The 20,228-nt window shown below is 41.7% G+C and overlaps 1 protein-coding gene across 3 annotated transcripts in view; it reads left to right on the plus strand.

Annotated features, from left to right (window-relative positions):
• Window positions 1-18,153, plus strand: part of GATAD2B (GATA zinc finger domain containing 2B) — a 78,614-nt gene extending 60,461 nt beyond the window's left edge. For 2 of the 3 annotated variants that reach the window (XM_065903798.1, XM_065903800.1), the window contains 10 exons: window positions 4,576-4,911; window positions 8,622-8,751; window positions 9,349-9,480; window positions 9,773-9,901; window positions 10,328-10,498; window positions 11,227-11,542; window positions 12,234-12,436; window positions 13,357-13,467; window positions 13,625-13,742; window positions 14,359-18,153. In XM_065903798.1, the coding sequence (XP_065759870.1) occupies window positions 4,577-4,911; window positions 8,622-8,751; window positions 9,349-9,480; window positions 9,773-9,901; window positions 10,328-10,498; window positions 11,227-11,542; window positions 12,234-12,436; window positions 13,357-13,467; window positions 13,625-13,742; window positions 14,359-14,492 (1,779 nt within the window). In that variant the 5' untranslated portion in view covers window position 4,576 and the 3' untranslated portion in view covers window positions 14,493-18,153. The remainder of the gene's footprint in view (window positions 1-4,575; window positions 4,912-8,621; window positions 8,752-9,348; window positions 9,481-9,772; window positions 9,902-10,327; window positions 10,499-11,226; window positions 11,543-12,233; window positions 12,437-13,356; window positions 13,468-13,624; window positions 13,743-14,358) is intronic. The other variant, XM_065903801.1, reaches the window with a different exon arrangement.
• Window positions 18,154-20,228: the final 2,075 nt, after the last annotated feature.

Below are 20,228 nucleotides of genomic sequence, written 5' to 3' on the forward strand. Positions count from 1 at the left end.
GAACGATTGCTTACCTCAGACATTCAAATATCTGGTTCTGGTTTCTCACAACTTGCAGTGTACCCATTTATGTCATTATAATAAAGAGGAAATTATTTGAACTGATTTAGTTATTTGTATAACCATAATTTGAAGAAGCCAAGCTAATGATGGCATCCCAATTTCCAACCAGTACCAGGTTGTTGAATTTTGTCATTTTGTCATTCCCTCAGTGCTCATAAATATAATTTATCTCAAAACTTAGAACAGTATACTGTATTAACGCACATTTGTATATTTTGCTGTGTATTTTTCTGAAGTACTTTTTTCACCTAGGTTATAATTAGTTGATTTTTAACCTTTTGCAATTCCTCATGGTATTCTCAATCATACTCTCACTATGAGGTGTTGATCAAGTTACCCAGGACATTGTTACTGTGGAATTAGGGCTTAACTTTTTGGTGTTCATTCAACTTTCCAGTCAGTCCATCTAGGGGTTTTTTTCAGAGGTAAACCACTTCAGAAGTAACACATGTCAAAATAAGAAATCTTTGGGGAACCTGCAGCTAGTGAATGTTTCTATATGCTATAATATGTTTCATATCTGAAGCTATTAAAAGAGAATTAAGAGGATATGGAGAAATTGGAGCCCTCGTACTCTGCTGGTGGTAATGTAAAAATGGTGCAGCTACTTTGGAAAAACAACCTAACAATTCTTCAAAATGTTAAAGAGAGAGTTACCATCAGTTCAGTTCAGTTCACTCGCTCAGTCGTGTCTGACTCTTTGCGACCCTATGAATTGCAGCACGTCAGGCCTCCCTGTCCATCACCAACTCCCGGAGTTTACCCAAAGTCATGTACATCGAGTCAGTAGTGCCATCCAGCCATCTCATCCTCTGTTGTCCCCTTCTCCTCCTCCTCCCAATCCCTCCCAGCATCAGGGTCTTTTCCAATGAGTCAACTCTTCGCATGAGGTGGCCAAAGTATTGGAGTTTCAGCTTCAGCATCAGTCCTTCAATTGAACACTCAGGACTGATCTCCTTTAGGATGGACTGGTTGGATCTCCTTGCAGTCCAAGGGACTCTCAAGAGTCTTCCTCAGCACCACAGTTCAAAAGCATCAATTCTGCAGCACTCAACTTTCTTCACAGTCCAACTCTTACATCCATACATGACCACTGGAAAAACACAGCCTTGACAAGACAGACCTTTGTTGGCAAAGTGATGTCTCTGCTTTTTAATATGCTATCTAGGTTGGTCATAACTTTCCTTCCAAGGAGTAAGCGTCTTTTAATTTCATGGCTGCAGTCACCATCTGCAGTGCTTTTGGAGCCCAAAAAAATAGTCTGACACTGTTTCCACTGTTTCCCATCTATTTGCCATGAAGTGATGGGACCAGATGCCATGATCTTAGTTTTCTGAGTTTGAGCTTTAAGCCAGCTTTTTCACTCTCCTCTTTCACTTTCATCAAGAGGCTCTTTAGTTCCTCTTCACTTTCTGCCATAAGGGTGGTGTCATCTGCATATCTGAGGTTATTGATATTTCTCCCAGCCATCTTGATTCCAGCTTGTGCTTCTTCCAGCCCAGCATTTCTCATGATGTGCTCTGCATATAAGTTAAATCAGCAGGGTAACAATATACAGCCTTGATGTATTCCTTTTCCTATTTGGAACCAGTCTGTTGTTCCATGTCCAGTTCTAACTTTTGCTTCTTGACCTGCATACAGATTTCTCAGGAGGCAGGTCAGGTGGTCTGGTATTCCCATCTCTTTCAGAATTTTCCACAGTTTATTGTGATCCACCCAGTCAAAGACTTTGGCATAGTCAATAAAGCAGAAATAGATGTTTTTCTGAAACTCTCTTGCTTTTTCAGTGATCCCGCGGGTGTTGGCAATTTGATCTCTGATTCCTCTGCCTTTTATAAAACCAGCTTGAACAATCTGAAAGTTCACAGTTCACGTATTGCTGAAGTCTGGCTTGGAGAATTTTGAGCATTACTTTACTAGCATGTGAGATGAGTGCAATTGTGTGGTAGTTCGAGGATTCTTTGGCATTGCCCTTCTTTGGGATTGGAATGAAAACTGACCTTTTCTAGTCCTGTGGCCACTACTGAGTTTTCCAAATTTGCTGGCTTATTGAGTGCAGCACTTTCACAGCATCATCTTTCAGGATTTGAAATAGCTCAACTGGAATTCCATCACCTCCACTAGCTTTGTTTATAGTGATGCTTCCTAAGGCCCACTTGACTTCACATTCCAGGATGTCTGGCTCTAGGTGAGTGATCACACTATCGTGATTATCTGGGTGGTGAAGATCTTTTTTGTACAGTTCTTCTGTGTATTCTTACCACCTCTTCTTAATATCTTCTGCTTCTGTTAGATCCATACCATTTCTGTCCTTTATTGAGCCCATCTTTGCATGAAATGTTCCCTTGGTATCTCTAATTTTCTTGAAGAGATCTCTAGTCTTTCTCATTCTGTTGTTTTCCTCTATTTCTTTGCACTGATTGCTGAGGAAGGCTTTCTTATCTCTCCTTGCTATTCTTTGGAAATTTGCATTCAAATGAGAATATCTTTCCTTTTCTCCTTTGCTTTTTGCTTCTCTTCTTTTCACAGCCGTTTGTAAGACCTTCTCAGACAGCCATTTTGCTTTTTTGCGTTTCTTTTCCATGGGGATGGTCTTGATCCATAGGAGCCAGCAATTCTACTTGTTGGTATATATTCAAGAGAGTTGAAGACATGTCTGTACAGAAACATGTGTATGGAAGTTCATAGGAGTATTCATAATAGTAAAAAGTAGGGGACTTCCCTAGTGGGCCAGTGATTAAGACTCTATGCTTCCACCACAGGGGGCATGAGTTCTATCTCTGACCACGGAATTAGGATACTACATACCGCACAGAGTGGTCAAAAAAATTAAAAAGTGGGGGAAAGACCCAAATGTCTATCAATTGATAAATGAATAAGCAAAATACATATCCATACAATGGAATATCATAAAAAATATGAAGCAATGATATATGCTACTTGAGTGGACCTTAAAAACATAATGGTGAGTGAAAGAAGTCAGTCATAAGAGACTACATATTGTATGATTCGTTTATATAAGCGTCCAAAATAAGCAAATTTAGAGATAAATTCAGTTAGTGAGGTATAGAGGTAAAGGGGGAAGAGAATGACTGCCAATGGGTATGGGTTTTTTTTTAAGGAGGAGATAATGAAAATATTCTAATACGGATTGTGCTGATTATTGCACAACTCTGTGGGTATACTAAAAACCACTTGATTATACACTTTAAATAGGTGAACTGTATGAAATGTCAGTTATTTCTCAATAAGGGTGTTCTTTGAAAAAGAGAAAGAGAGTTTAAGAAACATTACCTGAAAATTCAGAGGTCTGAATTCTGACTTTTCTCTGTTCTCCAAAAGGTCTGTTTCCTTTTGTTGGAAATTCTTTTGTTGGTTACTCCTTTTCCTCATTATAACCAGAAGAGTTACATTTTACTCTGCACTACAGGAAGGAAGATGCTGCAAGCACATACATACTTTTCTTTGTAAGAGCACCAATTAACATTGGTAATCTGTTCTGTCCTACTACTCGAGTCTGTGAATTATCATGCTGAATCTTATATCTTACGTGTGAAAGTTATATCCTGAGGGTATAGAAATTAAATTTTACTGAACCCCTTTCTGAGTGCCCACTTTTACAGATGAAATTGAGATTTGGGGAGGTAAAGTAACTTTTGAAATATTTGACCTGTAAAAGTAAATACCAGTTTGAACTGTGTTTTGATCCATCAAAAAATTTTCTTTCCAGTATCACATTGCTGTTTCCTACCAGGAAGGTAACCCTGGATTTAAAAGTATTGGAGAAATTTTGCAGCTAGATTTTGTTAGTGTAACAAATCAAAATGAGAAGGAAAAATCATAATTAGCTTGCCTGTAATAATTTTGCTGTAGGAGTAACGAACATAGTACCTTTTATCTTCCTATGTGCCTGAGTTCTTTGCTGAACAAAGTGTCTTAAGATACTGAATCTGTATAGGATTGAGGGCAAATAACAATGGAACCCTCTGACTGTTGCTGTATCCAGACAACTGAGGATTCCTGTTAGATGCCCTTTGTCTAATTAATCTTTCTCATGTTTCTCTATCAGTAAAAATGGCTAGTTAAAGATATGCATGGGTGACCTAAGGAACCTCCCATTCATAAAAGAGTCTTTTCCAGGAGAAGAATTTGGTATGAGAGTTAAAACCAAAGCATCTGACTTTGAGCATGCATACACAAAAGGCCAGTCACAAAAGAATGTTTACTCTTTTGAGAGATGTAGGCTCTTAATGGATTATTTCAGTGAGTATGGTCTTTGGTTTCAGACATCTATACAGTAAGAACCTCGATGACTGGAAGGCATTTGAAGGTTTACTTTCACTGCTGAGGTTGAGATGATACCTCTTTTAATACAGATCATCTAGGAAGTTATAGGATAGAATGTTAGCTCAGTTAACTTTAACCTTCCATTTATATGCCTGTGATTCTTCTTTCCTTGTGGACTATTTAAGGGACTTTATTCTGATTGCACTCGAATGTTTCTTTCCATAGGATGGATAGAATGACAGAGGATGCTCTTCGCCTGAATCTGTTGAAGCGGAGCTTGGACCCAGCTGATGAGCGAGATGATGTCCTGGCTAAACGACTCAAAATGGAGGGGCATGAGGCCATGGAACGTCTGAAAATGTTGGCACTGCTCAAACGAAAGGATTTGGCAAATCTTGAGGTGCCACATGAGTTACCCACTAAACAAGATGGCAGTGGTGTCAAGGGCTATGAAGAGAAGCTTAATGGGAATCTCAGGCCTCATGGAGACAACAGGACTGCTGGAAGGCCAGGCAAAGAAAACATCAATGATGAACCTGTAGATATGAGTGCTAGACGGAGGTATGGCTTGATTCAGCTGCCTCCATAGTTAAGGTCTTCTCATAAACTAAGCCTATGAAAAAGGAATGAATTCCAATGAGAGAAAGGGGTTTTTCTTCCTAAAGCTTTTTGAATGAAGGTGTATCTGTGCCATCTGGCTTGACCATGAATTCCTCTTGTTTCCAAATGAAAATAAGTGCCTCTAAAAATTATTATCCTTAACATAAAGTAGCTGTTTCTGGATCAAGGAGGCAGTAAGAGCTGGTACCCCAATTAGAATGAGTTAATATACTTTCACTCTAATCTTAGGCCATTTTAGGAGGCAGGCAAAAGCAGTCATTTCTTCAGATCATCCCAGGAGTTTTGGGATCTGTTGATTATGAATACCCAGCTTTTATTACCTCAGAGAGTATGGGCCTCTCTTGTGTGTTCTCTCTTCTTCATGTGCTGATCGTCTGCATTTTTTACTTCATTTGTGCCACATTCCCCAAACCCCAAATATGCATACACATTCACTTACACAAGTACACTCATGCTTGTGCTTTCTTTCTCACATACACATGGCAAGAAAGAAGAAGAAAGGAATGGTTATAATCTTACTTAGGTTTCTTTCTCTACCTTTTCATGTTAACTTATTAGTATTGTCCCAGAGTTATTTTGTTTAAATCACACCCAGTAGGGGAACAGTATTCTTGGTAATAGAATTAAAAACTCTTAGGAAACATCAGAAAAGTTCTGTAGAGGTTGTGGAAGAAGAGAAAAATTCTTGGGAGCAATATGTAGTATCAGCAAAGTATTATAGGCTAATCCTTAAACATTTTTAGAAAAAAAGAAAAGTGGATGAATGAGATAATGCACCTGAGTAATCCACTTGCCCTGTAATCACCCTTAGCCTTCTGGAGTAAATGACTAATCCTCCTTCACTGGGGTCAATGAAGAGGAGAAATGTTAGGTGGATTCCTTACATCCACATTTGGAACTGAGAATGTATTTTTCATAAAAACATTGTTACACATTTTGGTAAGATCTCAGTGCTGTTGGAATTGTATTATATCACAGATAAATTCTGTTGAAAGTTAGAGTACCCTGAAAACTCTCCCATTGCATTTAATTTTATAAGAGGATTGAACTTTTGAAACTTGATTCTTTGGAAACTGGGAACTGTTCTTAATGTTCTCCAGGAAAAGAGCCTTGATGTAAACCATCTAGATCTCCATTCTGCATGAAAAAAATAGGCCCTGTCTGCCCTGTCACTCATCTTCCCTTTCACCAGACCAGATACACTGACAGCTATTTCCACTTAGCCTCAAACTTTTTGTAAGAAGAAAGAAGATTGATAGATTGCCCAGCATGGAGAACAATGGTTTCTTTGATGTGGATAAAAGGAGGAGGGACTTTAAAAGCAGAAAGAAGGAAGGGCTCTTGACATGATAGCCATATCATAATTGCATAAATATCTTTTTTTTTTTCTTTGCCATCAGCTGTACAAGTTATGGTATCTATGAAATAAGATATGCATGAAACCAGCACTGCTTATGTTTTGGAATGCTATCGAGAACACGGCAGTTCTGATTTTGTTTTTATTACCTGGATAAAGATTAGGAGTTTTATAGTTTCTGGGAATCAGCCAGTCTGAGTTACAAAGTGATATCAGCAGCAAGTCTGGCTTTTAATAATATCTAATTTAATAATATCTAATTAGGGTTTCATACCTAAGAACAGCAAGTATTGTAAATCATATGTATGTTTGGGAAAGTAGCAAAGTAACTTCTATCCCCAGAAAAGTTTTAATAAAAAGCCAGAGTTCCACGTCAAAAGTAAAAAAAAAAAAAAAACAAATTGAGAAATGAAACTTGACTTGGGCTTTTCCTTACCTGTGCTGTTTATGTAATATGAGTCATTTATATTTGGGAATAAAATATCATTTAGGGTTTTCTCAGATACAACTTCCTGATAAATGTCACTCAATTCCAAAATCTTCATACTGTAATGTCTCTGCTTGTTCTGTTGCTGGATAATCCTTAAGTAATAAGTGGCACTCATTTGAGCAAGGAAGAATTCCTTAGGTTAGAAATAATCTGTGAGGTGTGTATCCAGCCAGGCCAGGATAGAAAGAGCTTCTAACTGTTGATGTAAACATTGGGGAATCATATAAAAGAAAGAGAAATCTGCCAGACCTCAAAGTTGTTTACTCATGTTAGGGATGGGGGTGGGGCATGAAGGAATATAGAAATGTAAATAAAAATGCAGTTTGTTTAGGCCTGACCATTACTCCAGGAACTGGGGGTTAAAGGATAAAAGGTTCTTTTCTTCCTTTAGTGACTTCTTTTTTCTGTAACCCTACATTTTCAGCTTGTGTCTGTGACCAGTGGTTATAAAGTGATGCAGACAAATTTAGTAATTCCCAAGATAGTTACTATTATCATTGTCTTTCTATTTTATTTCCTCAGCTAAACTTGGTTGTTTTAGTAACCTCAGTTTTACTCTGTTGAGGAATTGAATGCCTGTCCCAACCATCCAAGGTGCCTTGTTCAAAAGGCATCCAAGTCCCAATGGCATCTGAGACAAGACCCCCTGAGAAATGGTCAAGAGGCGCTCAGGACTAAAGATCTGTGGTTATAAAAGGCTTGAGTTACAAGTTTACGTAAGACCTAAGAACACATTGTTTTAGACATACACACTCCTGACTACACTGTAGATTTCAAGAAAGTAGTCAGCGAAGACATCTGAGTTAAGAAATCAAGAGAGAATTATAGGATATGGTCGTTGACTTGGGAACCTCAGGCAGTTAGAATTCATAGGATTCTTATTATCTAAGTGTTAAAAAGTGAGTGCCATTTTTTATTTTAGAGGGACAAGATGCTTTTTTTTTCTTTTTCTTTTTTTTTTTTGACAAGATGCTTTTAAGATTAGCCCCAGAAAGATCAAAACTAGAGTTGTCTAATAACTAGGATTGGCCATAGGGCATAGCCGGTGTGAAAGGTTTAGATCAGAGTCATTTCTAGATAGTTTTTTTTCTGAGGGAAGATGGTAAGTAGAACTTGCAATTAGGTACAAGACCCATACATTTAATTGTGGAGTTTCAATCCTCCAGAAGGCTGTAGACATTATACTTAGCACTGTCCATTCTCTTAAGCCACTGACAACAATACCAACAGTACCTTCTTTTGGCCTAAACCCTTGGCAGGATAGACTTCACTGGAGTTGCATATAACCTCCTTTCTTGTAAATCTTTAGATAGCCAGGATCATCTTCTTATCAGTATCATCATATTGATAGAATGCCTCCTTGGCAACGTGTCCTCTGTACCTGGGGTGGACAAGTAGGCTCTACTGCCTTTGCCTTTCTTCCCCTGTCAGGCTAACCATTTCCTTCTTGAACCTCAAGAGAACCCAAAAGGAGACTGAGATATAAGGAAAGCACTTGGAATTTTGATTAAAATTGATATGATAAAAATACTTATCTCTTACTCTCATTCCTAAAGCCATTCAGTGTCTTTCTGTCTGCATTCTCTCTAAGGAATTTAGATGGGAAAAGTTCTTTTTGCTATGATTTTGTCAACACTTCCATTTTGGTTTCTTCTTTATCCTTTGATTTGTATGTCTCTGTCTTCCCTGGGTGAATCAGAACAGACTTGTTTCCTTGGATTTCTTTGTTCAGTGTAGAAAAGTTTTCATAACTTTTTTATGAACTTTGTTGGAAATACCTTAATTTTTCCTTTTTTTGTCCAGTGAACCAGACCGAGGAAGGCTAACTCCCTCCCCAGACATCATTGTTTTGTCTGATAATGAGGCTTCCAGCCCCCGTTCCAGCTCCCGAATGGAAGAAAGACTCAAAGCAGCCAACCTAGAGATGTTTAAGGTAAAAAAAAATAGATTCCTCTCATCATTTCTTGCTTCTACTATTCTTTTTAATTCCCTGAGAGTCCCATTTCTGTTTTTCTTTTCGTGTTTACTTTTTGGATCTAAATAACTACAAGTGGAGAAGAAAATTTGAAAAAGTATATTCAGTGTAGTTTATCTTTGGAAAATGAAAACTTCATAATTCAGATCATGTAAACTCAACTCTTAACTAGAAATACCTTCTATACTGTATCCTGGGTCTCAGAATATGGAGAAATTCCTAAGTTTTTATGTATTTCTGGAGGAAACACGAGTTTAGAAGATTAAGGAACCTTATTTTCAAGAAAAGCAATATCTCCCTTTGGCCATTCTTCTGCCAGGAATCTGTTTAGCATTTATATATGATCTCTTCTTTCATTCTGTAAGCTATTTTTGAGTACCTAATGTATACCAGGCGCTGTGCCAGAGTATGTGCTAGGAACACAAAGGTAACAATTTCATTGCACCTGTGCTTCTTGTGGAAGATGAAAGTTTTTGACCTAAAAAAATATATCATCTTGCAGGAATGGACTCTGAGTAACTACTACTATAGCTGATAGTCTCCATGTTTCCTCAGGGGAAAGGCATTGAAGAACGGCAGCAGCTCATCAAGCAGCTGAGAGATGAGCTGCGATTGGAAGAAGCCCGACTGGTGCTGTTAAAGAAACTGAGACAGAGTCAGCTACAGAAAGAGAACGTGGTTCAGAAGGTACTGTGCCCAAAAAATAAAGGACTAGCAGAAAGCAAAGAAAAACTGAGAATGGGCTACCCCAGGCAGATTCAGCAGGGTGGCTCATTCTTCTCTGGCCCCCTGGGTTTTAGTCTCTAGAAATAATGTTATTTTTTTATTTGGGGCCTTAATCAAGAAAACTGTGATTCTATTTTTTCATTTTCCCTTCTGCTCAACAGGAGCTTCAGACTGAGAAGGAGTTTTGAAAGTCTAGTACCAGATTTCTAGATTACTAGCCTTTTCCACTGTCTCATTTTCTCCTCTCTCCCAGACTCCAGTTGTACAGAATGCAGCATCTATTGTTCAGCCATCTCCTGCCCATGTGGGACAGCAAGGCCTGTCCAAGCTTCCCTCCCGGCCTGGGGCCCAAGGGGTTGAACAGAATTTGAGAACTTTACAGGTATGTGACCCATAGTGTGATCTTAGTTTCAGGGAACTCTGTTATCCTCTCAGTTTCGGGGCTTTTGTGAAGATCACGGAAAGAACCTGGCCTTGATAGACATGTCATTATTATCAATAGCCCTGTTGGTCCTTACTGGCATGATTTAGTCTGCAGTAGAAGGATGAATAACTGATCTTTCCACTGTAGTCTTTCTAATTCCTAGCCCTTTTCCATAGAGGGTTAAGATAGTTTATACCAAGAAAGCCAGGGAATTCCTAACTACTAATCAATTTTTACAGTGATGGCAGATTTATCCCATTGATCATTAGACAAAATTACCAAATCTGACTGTATTTCTATTTAGCTATATATTATAGACAGTGTTTTCTGTTTGGCATTTTGTGAGGCATTTGCCACCTACAACTGTATCTTCTTACACTTCAGGGTCACAGTGTCATCCGTTCAGCGACCAATACCACCCTCCCACACATGTTAATGTCTCAACGTGTGATTGCGCCAAACCCAGCCCAGCTACAGGGTCAGCGGGGCCCACCTAAGCCTGGCCTTGTACGCACCACAACACCCAATATGAATCCCACCATCAATTACCAACCGGTAAGAGGGAGCCCTGATGTGGAAACAGAAAAATCTTTTATTTGCTTTCCCTGTTGAAAAGGTCATAGATTTTAAGTTTTTGGACTAGGACAACAAAGGAAATTTTGGTGGGTTGACAGTGGTCCCAGAAGTGAAATCATGAGGAATTGTATTATAGCCTGTGCGTGCTTAGTTACTAAGTCATGTCTGACTCTTTGCAACCCCATGGACTATGGCCCAGCAGGCTCATCTGTCCATGGAGTTTTCCAGGTAAGAATACTGGAGTGGGTTGCCATTTACTCCTCCAGGGAATCTTCCCAACCCAGGGATCAAACTCGAGTCTCCTCCATCTTCTACATTGGCAGGTGGATTCTTTACCACTGAGCCCCCTGGGAAGCCCATGTGAATATAGTAGTGGAGAAGAAGGGTGTTAGATGCAGCAGAGCAGCAGTAAGCTAAAATATGTCTAGAAGAAAGAGCTGGAGGGGTCTAAGGAATAAGAAACATAAAGGATGTAAGACAAAGAATCCTGAATCTTTGCAGTTTTAGTTCATAGCCACTGTCATTCTCCTTTGCTGTGTGCCAAAATCCTTTTTCAGTGGAGAAGCTGGACACCTCATGTCATTTTCCGAGTTTGGGGGAAGCTGTGTAGGTCAGACTAGGATCAGATAGTGTTCTCTGCCACGAAAGTAAAAATTGGTTCTCTCTTCCACATATCATCACTGACCCCTACATTCAATCTGTTTCAGCAGTCAAGTTCTTCTGTTCCCTGTCAGCGCACAACATCCTCTGCCATCTATATGAATCTTGCCTCCCATATCCAGCCAGGGACCGTGAACAGAGTGTCCTCACCACTTCCTAGCCCCAGCGCCATGACAGATGCTGCCAACTCACAGGCTGCAGCCAAATTGGCTCTTCGCAAACAGCTGGAAAAGACACTCTTGGAGATTCCACCCCCTAAACCACCTGCTCCCTTGCTTCACTTCCTGCCTAGTGCAGCCAATAGCGAGTTCATCTACATGGTAGGCTTGGAGGAAGTTGTACAGAGTGTCATCGACAGCCAAGGTAAGGCTGTTTGTTGGCCAGTGTTTTTATCTAAGCAAGAGGTTGCCAAACCTGATTAATATGGGCAGAGTATCACATGGTACTGTGTAAAATTAAATAACCTCTCCCTGACTTTTACCAAACCACTCCCATCCTTTATTCAGAGGCTGTTTAGGAACAGCATATCAAAAAGCTTTTTGTGTGTCTGTATGTCTTAGGCTTAATATTTTTATTGTGTATTTTGTATAGCTTGTCTATTTTTTTTGTTTCCAGCGTATCATTTAGCTCTTTTTTTTTAATTAATTATTTTTGGTCACACTGGGTCTTCATTGCTACACAAGGACTATGTCTAGTGGCGGCAAGCAGGGATTGCTGTTTATTTGCAGTGTGCGGGCTGGAGCCATTTGACTCTGACACACATTTTCTTCTCATTATTGCATAATAGGAAATCAGAAAACTTGAGTTTTTATCATCCCAGTTTTGTCATTTGGAGCTGTGTTTCTTAATTTCCTCATTTGTAAATAAGGATGGTACTAATTCCCTAAAGTGATACTTTGCAATCAAATGAAATGTAAATATTTTATAAATTACAGAGTCACTTTTTTTAATTCAGCAGAGTAAACTCCTGGAAAAAGATTCCTCTGATGAAGAGAAACAGAGGAGATAGAGAGGAAATGTGCAACCACTGATTATTGTTTTTGTTGGCATCTAGGGAAAAGCTGTGCCTCTCTTCTGCGGGTTGAACCCTTTGTTTGTGCCCAGTGCCGCACAGATTTCACCCCTCACTGGAAGCAGGAGAAGAATGGTAAGATTCTATGTGAGCAGTGTATGACCTCCAACCAGAAGAAGGCTCTAAAGGCAGAACATACCAACCGGCTGAAAAATGCTTTTGTTAAAGCCCTACAGCAGGAACAGGTAAGAATTATGACTTCTCACCAGCCGCCTGTCCAGGTTGGATTTTACCAAAAGGCAGTTCTTTCTAGTTTAGAGGAGTTGTCTGTGTGAAATCTACAGTCCAGGTGATCTAGGTTTCTGAAGCGAAGTTCCTTGAACCTAGAGGCTTGGGTTCCCTTTATACCCTTCTTACCATTCTGCCTCTCCCATTTCCATTTGACTACTTCTGATTGAGTAAGAAGTTAATGACACATAATGTCTGAGGTTAAGGGAAAGGGACAAAAGGCTTGAGAATCTTGGTTTTCCCTGATAGCACTACAGAAATTCCTCTGTTATTGACTTCATTTCCTCAAACAAATGGATTTTGGTGAAAAGGATTTACATTTACATTTGTACTAGAACTCTCTTTTAGAGAAGTAATTATCTGCAGTCCATATTTGACAAAGAAATGACAAAGGGAAGGGTAAATTATAAAGTACCCAGTGAAGATTAGTGATTGCTAGTGTGTGTGATTCTTCATACAGTGTTAGTAGAATGAGAATATCTTGGAGCAGGGAAGAGGTATTGGGAAGCTCAGATTATTTTCCGCCCCACCACCTATCGGACCCTTCTGGGTAGCATCATGGGTCCTCTAGAAAATGAGTAGACAGGAGTCAAAAATAAAACTTCAGTAACTCATTGGCCTTAATTAATTACATTAGTCAGCTCATCACCACCACCTAGAACGAGAGCCAGCTTTCCTGGAGAGAGGGATTCCTTAAGCATTGAAGTATTGAGGTTACTGTACCCAGAGCTCTTAGTGCAACTACCCCACCAAACTCTTTTGCCTTTTCCATATCCCTCCAACTAGCTGGCAACATTAGAGATAAGAAGACCTCTAGGTTTTCTGGTTAGGAAATTGGGTGCTGTCCTGCCCAACTTGACCTGATGACTCCCAACAGGAAATTGAACAGCGATTACAGCAGCAGGCAGCCCTCTCCCCCACTACGGCTCCAGCTGTGTCCAGTGTCAGTAAACAAGAGACCATAATGAGACATCATACGCTTCGGCAGGTGAGGATTTCTCTTACGGTTTTGTCAGTCATTTATTCTAGTTTGTCCTTTGCTCTGTGGAAAATCATACTGCTCTTCTGTACTCGCATATTCTTTCCTTCCCCTTACACCCTCCATCATGGCAAAGTTATGATCGCGTGTCCCCTCATCATTGCAGGCTCCACAGCCCCAAAGCAGCCTCCAGCGTGGTATGCCCACATCCGCCCGTTCTATGCTTTCCAACTTTGCCCAGGCGCCCCAGCTGTCTGTGCCGGGGGGCCTCCTTGGTATGCCAGGTAAGAAGGGCTGGTCTGAGAGCTTCAAAGGTCTTTAGCGGCTCCTTTACTGACTGTTCCGTCTTTTGTTTTCTGCTCTGTCTTTAGGCCCTCCTCCTTTCACTCTTGTTATTCAGCAAATGTTTGCTAAGTTCATAATACATGCCAGGCACAGTACACTAAGGTTTTGGTGGTGAAAAAAAAAATGACCCTTTTGGTGGGCATGTGGTTATTGATCTCTTTTGGCCAGAATAGTAGTGTTAACTGTCCTAATCCTGGTTGAGTGACCTAGGGAAGTTTCTTCAAAGTCAGCTGCCCCTACACGAAAGCTGATTCAATAATTCCCCTTTCTTTGTCTTGATTATTTTCCTCTCACCACCGTTTTCTTTGACTCTTCTATACCATCAATACCTTGTTGATTAGTCCTGGTAGGTTTGAAGTTTAGGGAAGACCTCTCTACCTAAAGCTTGGGAGCAGGGTGGGTAGTTGGGAAGTAAAGCTTAACTGAGTCTGGACTGATGTAGACAACTTCTAATGTTCCCTCTGCATCTCCAAGACTGTAGCCTCAGGGTATTGCGGAAGAAGGTATCATTTCCTCTTTTAATACCTGCCCTCCACTTTTGTCTCCTGGGTCTAGGTGTCAACATTGCATACTTGAACACTGGTATTGGAGGACACAAAGCCCCCAGTCTGGCAGACCGACAGCGGGAATACCTTTTAGACATGATCCCTCCCCGGTCTATATCGCAGTCCATCAGTGGACAGAAATAACGCCTGTTCCACTTACACTGCCCGACCTTGAACCCTTTACCCCTCTCCTCTCCCATTGTCCCCAACTTCCGTCGCATGCAGTGCCTGTACTGGTGCCTACCATACACGGAAAACAAAACAGAAAAACAGAAGACAAAAAGTAGGAATCAACAAGAAAACACACGCCCTGCCCCGCCACCTCCCCTTTGTTTTACACTGCTGCGATCTCTTCTGCCACTTTCTCTCTTCAGTTTTAATAGTGAGGTGGATCTCTGCCTCTGATAGAGGTCAGAATGAGGTCCTGGGGAGAAATCTAAGCCCTTTGATGTGTGTTTCTAAAGTTTGTTTTTATGCTTTAATTATTATTATCATTTTTAATGATGTTGTGTGTCCTCCCTTTGTTCAGTGGACGGTTAAACCTTTTTATTTTCACCCAGTATTTTTTTTCTCTTCTTTTTTCTTTTTTGTAAACACAAATGACATTCAGTTAAGTGATAGGAGCATTGCAGTAGGGTCCCCAGCTGCCAAGTAGGACATGACTGGGAGTGTTAGGGGCAAAAGTTTTTAATGCACTTAACCCAGGGTTGGGGGGAGGTGGTGGCATCAAACAAGGAGGAATAGCACACCAGCTGTGGGGTGTCTCTGAGCTGGACAGTTCAGAAGGCAGTGTTGAGTATTGAAGTTGGGCTCTAAGAATGAGGGGAAAGAGCCTGGAAGGAGAAGCTTTAAAACTTAACCACTCTAAAAGTGACCCATAAAGAAAAGAGAGAAAGGGGCATGACAGTGAACCAAGTTGAGCCAAGGAGGACTGAGACAAGGTCCTAGCCTTCTGGATGCTGGGTGAATGAGATTGGTCTCCTGACCCTAGTGGAGACACAAAAGACTATTCTAGGCCAACTAGCCCTAAATTATTTCATCTTATTTTTTTGTAAAGTTCTCTCCCCCATCCCCATCTCTTTTCTTTTCTTTTTTTTTAAAAATCCTAATCTGCCCTCAGTAACCACAGCCCCATCTGTAATATAGAGTGGCTGTTCCCAGCCTGACTTTGCTGGGTGTCCTGGAAGTTGGATGGGCATGAGTGAGTGAAATGTCAAAGGGAGGAAATAGAGGAAGAAAGAAAGAGGGGTTTTCCTCCCAACAGTTGCGACTTTCCCATTTGTCTCTTTACCTTCTGAGCGCCAGGAGATGAGGGTGAGGGCACCTAATCAGGTTGGAGCCCTACCCTGGCCCTGCTGCACTAACTGCAGAGCCGACTGCTCACAGCTGAACAGTTCATGTCAAAACCAATCCTGGACCTGTGCTATAAAAGTAGTTGTTGTCTTTTTTTCTCCCCAGAATTCTATAAATTTTGCTTTTTTGTTTGTTTTTATTCTTAAGTGCTACTAATGTAGAGAATGAATTGAATTGTGCAATGTTGCTGTTCTGGGGATTGGGGAGATTAGCATCCCATTTGCCCACACCATGGGGGACGGGGGAAGGGACCAGGTTGTTTTTGAGGTAAGGGAAGCCCATTAAAGTTAGGGGTTTCTGCTCACTTCATAGTGTATGTCCACCTGCCTCTCCAGCTCTAATAAAAGCTGTCAGAGTTTGAGGAAGGGATACTCTCACCAGAGAGGTGTGAAGAGCAGTGTTACATTTTGCCCTTGAAAGCCACCTGGAGAGGTTCCCCCATTTTTATTTTTTAAAATTAAATAATTTTTTAAAGTAAGAAGGCACTTTTAAAATTAACACACACACAAACTGCACATCCTCCCCATAAAGTTTGGGGAGGGGATAGGAGGAGCTGGAATCAGGCTCAGTTCCCCCCACACTGGCCTCTACTCCCCATATTCCAGAGCCACTGTGGGTGTTATACTGGCCCTACGGGCCTTCCTGGCTTTTTTTCTTTCCTCCCTTCCCCCCAATTCATTGAGCACTTAATAAAGGAGCAAAGATGCAGCCTGTGTCTGCGCTCCCCAGTGGTGAAATGATCTGGAAGCTAGACGCTAGGAACAGGTAGTGATGGGGTCGTCTCGAGTATTTTTCTGGGGAATGTGGAACCCCTGACTAAGTGGTGGGAGAGGGAGGGGGGTTAGTGGAACTGGGTCTGGGATTATTTTAAAATTATATATATATATATAAAGATATATTCTTACATCTTTCCTTTGCCCTCTGTGCTTTGAAAGCACTGGATAAATCGTTTGGTTTTGCTTTTCTCTCTTCCACGAAATTGGAAGCTTTTTAAAAAATATTTTCCCTGCAAGTCATCTTGCCTTGTGGCATGTCTGTCTAGCCTCCCTCCCCCCACCCCATGATGAAGTGCCATTTCTGTTATGTCTCCCCTCCCCCAGCTCAGAGGTGCTCAGAGGTACGAGGTGCCCAAGTTTGTCAGTTGAGATTAAAAGTAAGGAACAGAGAATGTGCAATACCGTCTGGCTGGGGGCTGTCCCTGCCCTGAGCTGAATCCCTTCCCTGGGAGCCAGGCCACCTTTGAATGGGGTTTGGAAGTAAGATGTGTAGAGATAGGGGATGATGGGGAAGAAAAGCCTGTAGTCGCGTGCCTGCCAAGGTGCTGAGGCGATAGGGGAGAGGGTGGAGTCTTCCCTGTTTTTATCCCCTCAGGGTCAGTTACATAGAGGCTGCTTGTTGACTAGTATAGCTCCGTGACCCTTTGCTCAATCACTGAGATTTGATTTCTTACCCTCTCTTATCCCCATTTTCATACCCTTCCCAGGGATTATTGATGGGGGGAGGGGGATGAGGTTCCTCTAATCATGGTAAAGTATTAGCCTTCCACCTCCTCCCTTTTCCTCCCTCTCCCCCATCCTTCTGTCTTCCTCATTTCTCTACTTTTTCATCACTGATTGCCTTGTGTCCCTCCAAGTCTATTGTTGCTGTCCATCCCCAGGCCTTGGGCCCCATAGACACTAAACCTCATGCCCTAGAGATAGGAGGAAAGACCCTCTGTACAGAGTTATCCTTTACCCCTGGAGCACTGAAGCTCAGGGTGATAATAGAATGAGGATCCCACCAGTTTTGCCTGGCTTCCTCCATCACCAGAGGCTTTAAAAGTAGTTTATGGACAGTGGCTTACTCGCTCTAAGCCTGATACAGGTGATTGAGTGGTAAGGCTTTGGTAAAACTGAGGGACAGAGGTCCTTATTTGTCTTTTTTTTTTTTTTTTTTTTCTTTTTCTTTTTCTTTTTGTCATTTGACCACAGCATCTGGACTTCTTTCATCCCTGGAATAAGTATTTTTTCCACATTTTTTGGATGTATGTATGGTAGACAATTTTTTTTTAAGACACAGAGATAAATGTTTTCCTGCTTTGGTTGCCTTTCCTTTCCCCTTTAAAAGGAATTAGCTATAGAACTGCTTTGTAAAGATGCTTCTTGATATTTTACTTTTGTTCCTTTTCCCTAACCTCTCCCTTTTCTCCCCACTTCTCCAGAAGGCATAACCTTCTCTCCACACCCCCTACCCCCTCCCCAGTCCTAGGCTCCCTTCCCCTCCAACAAGACCTTCATTAGCTTATGATATTTGCTGCCGAGATGTTATAACAAGGACTCATTCGTGTATATAAGCTATTTCTTGATCCATTTAAAAGGAATTGTACATTGTGTAGAAAAAAAAAAAAAACTGAAAAAGAGAAAAAAAAGCCCTAGCCATGGATATTGTGAAACTGTGTTATGTCATTTTGTAATGTGCCCGTTTGTGTATGATCCGTGCAAAAGGGTTTCTGGGGAAGGGGAGGGGGTAGGGAGGCAGGGCTGTGGAGGTGGGGAGGGGAGTGGGCCGGGCCCAGCACACTGAGACTGGCAGCTGCTCCAACCCCGTCCCTCCTTAGAGATGCCACCTCCCCCACCACCCACCCCTGATTTGTGCCTTGCCTCCCCACCCTGGAGTAGTCCCTCCGGGTCACCAGCACTGCCTTGGCAGAGCCCACTCCCTACCCTAACCTGCCCACCCTCCCTACCCCCCAGCATTAGGTTGAGACTGTGGGGAAGTGCTGGGGGTTGGGAGGTAGCCGAGGAATGGGGCAGTTCCCGGGGGCATTGAAACCAAGTATTATTATGAATTGTAATTGTATTTGCACTGTTTTTTTTTCTCTGATTGCATCAGCATATATACAATATACCTATATAACAAAATTCAGTGTCAAGCTTTCTTATGCAAGGGATTTCCCCACCCCAAAAAAAAGAACCTAGTTTCATGGGCCTTTGAGGGTGGATTGTCAGGGGATGATAGAAATAATTTAAACAAGTCATCCTAAGAAAGTCTCCCTTAGGGGAGAGCCATATCCATCTGTACACAGTTTTAGGCTTTGTAAATTGGGGTGAGGCTGGGTTACTGCAAAAGCTAAGACTCCTAGTCCAGACTGTGGAGAGTAAAGAGAACCACAGCACAAAGGGGATGGGATGGTGGCACAGCCTGGAGACCTTGGGTTTGGTCTCGAGCTTTCCTGCTGACTTGTTACGTGACCTTTGGTGGAGCTGATTTTCGGGGTCTCCGTTTTATTTGTGAAGTGATGGCAGGCAGGGGAGATCCTTTAGCCACCAAGTTTATAAAGCTTCCTTCCCCACCTGAAAACAAAACAGCTTGAGGTGAGGAAAGTGTCGGGCTGAAAAACCAGGGAGGAAACCAAAGTGGCTAGTGTTGAAGTGGGTATATGTGTGACAGTGCCCTTGGAGAGCTGCCAGGTCCCTGCTGCTCCTTTTGGTTTAGGAAAGGCAGCAGAGTGATGTTTAGAACTTCAGTTAAATCTGGGACATCTTTGCCCTCCTGCCTCTAGTTACCCAAGGGCAGGAACCAGGCCCCAAGCCCCACCTCACAAGCAGTTGCCCTCAAGGATGGTTGACCAATGAATACCCCAGGTTGGCAGTCACTCACTCCCTTTGTGAGCTACAGAATGCAGATCTTTCCCCCATTTCTTTGGTTGGAGAGCTCAGATATAGTCCACATCTTGTCTCCTTCCCTCAGATCTCATCTGAACCCCCTTAAAGGCAGCTCTCTCAACAGCTGTTTCCTTCAGGGGCCCAGTTTCCCCACAGCCTGGGCTGCGTACTCCCACTGTAGGTCCTTGGCCGGTAAAGCCTGGAGAAGGGTATAGGATGGTGGGTGAAGCCCTGGGGAAGGTGGAAGGATAGATTGGGGGTGGGGGGTGGGGAGCAGGGAGGTGGGATGGGGAATGGCCTTCTCTGAATGGGGTGGGTGGGAGGGGAACAAGACCCTTTTGCACAACTCTTTTAAGTTTCCTTTTTAAAAAAAAAAAAAAAAAAACTCATTCTGATTTTCTGCATTGTGTTTGGGAATTAAAATGAAAAAACTAAGACCAATAGAAACTGGTTTTCAAAAAGGCAAATACACTCCCATCTGTTTCAGATGCTGCTGAGCATTTCAGCGGTGACAGATTCAAATAATAAGCTAATTTTTGGAGAAAGGATTAAAAGAAAAAAAAACTTTGTAATATTTATCACTTGCAAGCTATGTTTAATAAAGAAAGGAATGGTTTCTAAACTTTCCTGTGACTTGTGCTTCAGTCATGGTGGAGGGTGGGGATGGCAGCTTGGTGGGAGAAATTTTAGGGGCGATTTGAAGATTGGCTATGATTTATACTCCCTGAAGTCACTGGGGTACCTTTATAGTTTGTGTCCTTTCTTCAGTTGTGAGGATTTAAAGCCCTTACCTATTTGAGTATTCTTGTTCCCCTCACTTTTATGTAGATCGATGTTCTGGAAGCCACTGATCCCACTTTAATTACCTGGTGACTTAAGGTCT

This window comes from Muntiacus reevesi, chromosome 1 (genome assembly GCF_963930625.1).
Source record: "Muntiacus reevesi chromosome 1, mMunRee1.1, whole genome shotgun sequence".
Lineage (NCBI taxonomy): Eukaryota > Metazoa > Chordata > Mammalia > Artiodactyla > Cervidae > Muntiacus > Muntiacus reevesi.